Source organism: Eurypyga helias, unplaced genomic scaffold, assembly GCF_000690775.1.
Source record: "Eurypyga helias isolate BGI_N326 unplaced genomic scaffold, ASM69077v1 scaffold9553, whole genome shotgun sequence".
Classification (NCBI taxonomy): Eukaryota; Metazoa; Chordata; class Aves; order Eurypygiformes; family Eurypygidae; genus Eurypyga; species Eurypyga helias.
In genome coordinates this window covers 6,399-13,006 of record NW_010243102.1, presented here as the reverse complement: position 1 = coordinate 13,006, position 6,608 = coordinate 6,399, and the positions used below count along the sequence as shown (strand labels likewise).

Below are 6,608 nucleotides of genomic sequence, written 5' to 3'. Positions count from 1 at the left end.
GCTGCCCCCTCACTGCCACCCCTCACACTTGCTTTTTTTGTGTTTGCAAAGCCCTCTGCCCACATCTCACTTACGGGATGTAGAAGAAAAAGGCAAATATAGGAGCAGATCCTGCAATCTCCAGCAGCCTCCAGTTGCGAACACCGTAACTCAAGCCAGCCAAGAGCATCTGCCCGATGGCGACACAGCAGTGAGAAGTAAGGACTGCCTTTGGGCGGGTTCTGTAGCTGAAAAGAAGAGCCAAGTTTCAGAGTCATCCATGAAAAAGATTTTCCCTGATGCCAACAGGGTGTTTCCCCTGGAGAGGAGCTCAGCTGGAGGTGAGGTCAGGAGATTGCCCGTCAGAGCTCTGGCATCAGTCACACACGTCAGTCACTTGTGATTCATGAGAAGCATCACCTCTCCTTATCGTCAGGGTGTCCTGCTCCTCTGCGAGAGGACATGAAGCTCAGGTATGTCACCTCTTTGCTTTCAGCATCCACTGAGATCCTCACTGGGGCAAAGCTGGGGCCCAAATCAATCCCATCCCAGAGCCTCTGGGCTCTCTCCCCACACTGGCCCCCTGAGCTGGGAGGATGTCCCCTTGCCCTCCCCTGAGCACTGGCATGGGAGAGATGCTCCCCATGGCTCTCACTCAGAGCTGGGGGGTTGCCAAAGGGCAATGCAGAGCCAGTCCTGTCCTTACCACGGTGTTTTTGATGCTGTAAATGGTGATTTCTATTTCTTCACAGACCTTTTCTATTGCATCTTGAGGGGCCACTTCCATCTGCCCCAGGGCATGGGCACCCCACTCACCTAAGGCCAGTATCGTCATGGTGATCCCTGACACCGAAGCCCCCACGACACATCTGAAGGCCACGTACACATAGAAATGGGGCACAAAGGCAATTCCTACACCGAACAAGCCCTGGAGGAAGACGGAGATCAGAATGACTGGCCGGCGGCCGATCCTGGGGAGGAAGACGGAAGACCCAGTAGATATCTTGAGAGACCCCGTGGAGACAGGGATGAGTCCAGGGGGTCACACAGTGATCGCATCACCCTCTCTTTCGGGTGACAAGGCTCAGACTAAACGCCGTGTTGACCTGTGAAGCACCCTGCGCACACGCCGTGCCCTTCTCCCTTCCACCCCCTTGTGTGGCCCTGTCCTCATGGGACCTGAGGACTTTGGTCACCTTATGCGTGAGGTGACCAAACGCACGGGGGGCAGCCCCCAGCCGGGCACCCCTCTGCGCACCGCCGGCTTTGCACAGACCCAGAATGGGCTGCTGTGTCTCCTCACCGGTCACTCAGCGGCCCAAAGATCATGGCTCCTAGGAACAGCCCCACCATGTAGACAGACTGGGAGATGTCATTCAGGTCCTTCCTGTCGCACACCAGGTCAAACTGGAGGAAGGAAACACAGATGCTTTTGCTCTTGACAGGCTCCAGATGCTTTCTGATCACCTCCAAGGGTGCGAGGCTCCTTGGTATGCACGTAGCCCGCAAGTCAGAGGTGGGACAAGCCCCAGGGCACTCAGTGGTGCCTCTCTCCAGAGCACCGGGACCTGCAGGACAGTCCCCCAGCCCAGGCACCCCCAGGGGAATCTCCTAGCTGTCAAATTTTGCTCAAAGTGGTACTTGGGACAGATGTCCCTGCAGCTTGCTTCCTCTCAGACTGCCTGCCCTCCCAAAGGAAAACAGATGAGTGTAATGCTGATTCCTGGGCCCGGCAGCTCCTGGTAAGGAGGAGTCCTGCAGCTGACAGCATCCTGAGGGCACCTACAGAAGAGTCACACAAGGAAGATCACGTATGGGAAACACAGAAAGGTCAGAAAGCACGGAGGAAGGAAGATCAGCACGGCTCACTGGAGCACAATTGGTGTGGCTGAAGCTCCTGCTGACCGTTAGGTGAGTGGTTTTTCAAGCTTTCCTCTCCTTGTCAGACCTGGTACCTCCGCACAGCACGAGGAGTGGTGAGGAATTCCGGCTGTTCACAACAGCCCGGAGGTGCAACATGGAGACCCCGAGCTGGACACCCCACAGCCACTCACCCCGACAGCTCCCCAGCATGGGTGGGAGCAGAAAGCCAGCGCTGAGCTCTGTCTCCATCCCCTGGAAGCGTGTCAGAAGCACCAAGCTGTGCGCAGGGACAGCTTGGAAGGTTACCCGCTGTCTGCAGAGGAGCAGCGGGGGCAGGGACACACGAACGGTCCCACCAGGAGTCATCAATCTCTCCCCTGGTCCTGCCTGTGGCCCCGTTGGCAGCTGTATCACAGCCTTCTTGGTGCAACCCTTCCAGGACCCCACCTGGGGCTGGGTGAGGGACCCAAGGTCCCCAAAATACACCTGATGTAAATCTCAGCCCAGCCCAGATGCACCAGCTTGGACTGAAGTGCAGGACAGGGCAGCCGTTTGGGTGTCCCATCCCTTCCGCATCCCCGGCACATCACAAGGCGATTACAGACCTCGGTCAGCAGGGACGGCGGTTGTGCTGAGGGGTACACCCACCCACCGCTGCACTTCTCCGTGGCGTTCAGGCCATACGCCACGATGGAGCCGAGGTCCCAGTCCACCGGTGAGTACATGGAGCACTGCTCGTATGCCCCGTCGGCGTCCCGGGGCAGGGTGAGGTTCAGCTGCTCTTCCTCCGTCAGGTTGGGGCCAACGGCACGGATCCAGCTGGTGTTGCAGTGATGTGGCACGTGCGGGACCATAAAAAGTTGGCAAAACTGGTGGAAAGCCACGCTGAGACAGGGAAACAAGGTGAGCAGCACCAGCCATTTCTGAAAAGGCCCAAAATCACCAACCGCTTTCAAAATTTCCCCGATGCCTGACATGGGCAGCTGGGTCTGGAACAGGACAGTGTTGGGATGGACTTTCCAGAGGGTTGGAATTAATGTTTAAACCTAAGATAAGCTCTGCAGTCGTAGGCAGCCACCACAAACATGTACAGTCAGGACAGACTTAATTCCTGATGTTTTACCTAGGTACAGTGTGTAAAATATTAAACGTTCCTGTGCCACCCACGAACAGGCAGTGGCTGCTGCCGGCTGGAGCAGGAGCAACCCTGTTTCAGGGAACCTGGTCACCCCCTCGGCCAGGGCCTGGAGGCATTGATGGGGAAAAGGGTCTTCTCCCAAGCAGCTGCAAAAGTGCTGCATTTGCTGAGCCGCTGAGACAGTGCCCAGCAGTTCCACTCGGGAAAGCAAGGTTCAGAGGGGCCAAGACAGCCCAGCATGATGCAGAGGTGGGAAAAGCCCAGGGGAATAAAGGGAATGATGCTAACGGATGGGCAGAGCTGGAGATGCGGAAGGGTGGCTCCAGGCAACAGGAGACTCCATTTCCTTCATCTTTTCCAGCTTCCCGGTGCAACCACGAGCAAGTCACACGTGGGGCGACCACCCTTCCCACCAGTTCTGGGCCACCCCACAGCGTGTGGGGGGATAATATGCGCAGGGAAGGCATACGGGGATGGGAGAACTCCGACCCAGGGCAACGTTGCTTGGGGCAGGTTTGGCAAATCTCAGCCCAAAAGCCTTCCTGCCATAAAATCATCACTGAGAACATGAAGCCAACTCTCTTCGACCCACCCCTGATGTAGGAACAGCATTTGCCTGGGGCCTCTTTGGCATGTCCAAGAGGCAAAGCTTCCAGAGGTGCCCAAAAGCAACTTGGAGGCTCCTTCTCCTGCCCACAGATCCGTGGGAAGAACACTGTGTAAGTATGATGGAAACCAGACCGTGGCTGCCCTGTCTGGGTTGACCAGGGCACCCACACAGGTCGAACCTGGATGTACCGCAGCTCCCTGGGCAGCCGGAGCTAATTCTGCCCTCGGGATAAGCCCAGCTCAGCCGGGACACCAGAGATAGAGCATCAGGCAGACACGGAACCGGCCGAGGTGCTGGGCAACACAATTTGGGTCTGTTCAAGTCAATTAGGAAAGGCAGATGGAGGATAAAATAGAGGCGTGTGCTGGTTTTAGTTGGGATAGAGTTAATTTTCCTCAGAGGAGCTAGCATGAGGCTGTATTTTAGATTTGTGCTGAGAATAATATTGATAACCTCTGGTTGTCAGGCACTGGATGAAGGCAGCATGGAAAGCCTTTAGGAGTGTCCATAAAGAGATTTCCTGCAGAGGCAGGGACACAAGACAAAACTGGGATATAACTCTCTGGGGCTTTTTAAGCAGCGTTTGGCCAAGTACTGGAAATGCTGCAAAGTTGGCTTAGATGTAGGAGGTGAGATTCAGCGACCCAGAATGTCCCTTACCATCCCATGTCTTCACCTTGGAAGTTACATTCACCTGAGATCAAGTTTTCTGGGCCTGCGAGTAAAGAGAAACACCTTAAGAGAAATAAAGAGCCAAAAAAAAAGGCAAACTAAGCCCAAGAGTCTTAGGAAGGAGAGTGAATGGAAGAGGCAGCTTAGAAAGTGCAACCACTCAAGACCACCACAGTGGGTTTTTTTGTTGTTTTGGTGTGTTCTGTGTTTGTTTTTAAGCAAAAGCATGCACATTCCTAAGCAAACACAGATGGGTGCATCCCGGCCCGAAGGCTTGGGGAACATGCCTACAACCAGACCATCCCTATCCCTGGCTGCACAAGGCATGCAGAGCTTGGAGTCAACTTTTCACCTGAAGACAAGCCCTCAGGGTACATTCACAAAATCAAACAAGTTGGAAAAGACCTTTCAGATCATTGAGTCCAACAGTTATCCCAACACTGCTAACGCCACCTCTAAACCATGTCCCCCCTGGGATGGTGACTCCAGCACCTCCATGGGCAGCCCATTCCAATGCCTGACAGCCCTTTCCATGAAAAAATCATTCCTAATATCCAATATAAACCTTCCCTGGCACAACTTTGTTTCCTCTTGTCCTATTGCTCCTTACTTGGGAGAAAAGACTGACACACCTCACTTGGGGCAGTTGCAGAGAGCAGTAAGGTCTCCCCTGAGCCTCCTCTTCTCCAGGCTGAACACCCCCAGCTGCTCCTCACAGGAATTTTGCTCCAGACCCTTCCCCAATTCCGTTCCCTTCTCTGGACACGTTCCAGCCCCTCAGTGTCTTTCATGCAGTGAGGGGCCCAACACTGACCCCAGGATTCGAGGTGCAGCCTCACCAGTGCAGTACAGGGGGACACCCCCGCCCCTGGTCCTGCGGGCCACACTGTCCCTGATGCAGGCCAGGATGCCGTTGGCCTTCTTGGCCACCTGAGCACACTCCTGGGCCCATATTCAGCTGCCATTGACTGACACCCCCAGGTCCTTTTCCCCCAGGCAACTTTCCAGCCCCTCATCCCCAAGCCTGTAGCATTGCAGGGGATGGTTGTGACCCAAGTGCAGGACCAATCCTCAGTGCCATCCTGGCTCCATTTCTGCACACAACACCCACAGAGCATTCCCACCTCATCCTCACCAAGTCTTCCTGGGGCTTGTTGCACCTCCCATCACCCCAAACAGAAATCCCCCAGGGTCTGCAGACACCACTCAGCCAAACTCTTCCCCCAGAATACACCATTCAACCCAATGACATGTAAATCACACGGCAATGGACAATTTGTTCTTTATTGATTAAAAATTAGAGACATGCAGTAAAATACAAAGTCCAAAAAAGGAAAAAAGCCTGAATATTTTACATCTTTCGTTATAATCTACAATACACCAAAGTTGTGAAGAGGATCCGTTTTCATTAACAGAACATTGTCCTTAAAAGTAGGAACTAACTTAAAATTTACCACCTGCTTCCAGGTTCAGATCAGAAATTTGCACAAAAACCAAATTCTTAATGACACTGGAAAACAATTATGAACAGCATTGGCACTTACTGGAACAACATCAGAGAAGACAGTTGTCTAGCACTGTGATAGCCCAAGTAGATATTTTGGATCCCTACCGAAAACATCTGGAGATCTACAGAGCAAGAACCATCAGTTTCTCCTTACTTATTTTCTCCAATAAAGAACTAAGGAGTCTTGGGTTAGTGTGAGCTCAAGCTCTCTAAGTCCTGGCTTTGGGAAGGTGGGGAATAACTTAATAAATAGATGCTGCATTGTTCTGTTTGAGCAGTTTGCATCCTGCCTTTCTCAGCACCAGTACACGAATGAACACAGAGGTCCCCATGGCATGCAGGCAGCAGGGAAAATAATACTGTACCAAGACTACCTCGTCTCCGTATCCTAAGGCTTTCCAATACATCCATATCCACCACAGGATGACATGAAAATCGAGATGCCGGACTGCTCTTCCCATGCTAAGAAGCTGGATGGGAGAAGCAGTAGGGACAAAGTGGCAGAGGTGCCACACGCATACGCATGCACTTGGCCAAACCCAGCCACCAGCAACCCCCTGGGATCAGGCACACGCTTCCTGGGATGCTCTCATTCCCAAACTCTCCTTTTCCTCTCCTTCCCCTTCACACTGACCAGCCATGGGGCTGCAAATAGCCCAGGGGACATACCCAATATCCACCTAGAGGCTAAAAGCAGTAAGGGCGGTATAAAAGGAACATGCACCACTCGGGAAGCTTCCACAGCTGCTCACAAAGAACAAGATATAATACAGACTCTTCATCTAAAGACTTGGAAATAAAAAAAAAAAAAAGTCCAAATTGAAACCAGTCATTCTGCT

At 53.1% G+C, this 6,608-nt stretch overlaps 1 protein-coding gene across 1 annotated transcript; it reads right to left on the bottom strand.

The window, feature by feature from the left end:
* Positions 1-74: 74 nt before the first annotated feature.
* LOC104507863 (solute carrier family 22 member 13-like) lies at positions 75-2,819 on the bottom strand (the record flags this gene model as incomplete). The annotated part of the gene is made up of 4 exons (XM_010149284.1): positions 2,448-2,819; positions 1,283-1,386; positions 771-950; positions 75-227 (listed from the first exon to the last, which is right to left on the bottom strand). Coding segments are annotated over exons 1-4 (809 nt in total), but the record flags the coding sequence as incomplete, so codon positions are not given.
* Between the last annotated feature and the right edge of the window lie 3,789 nt (positions 2,820-6,608).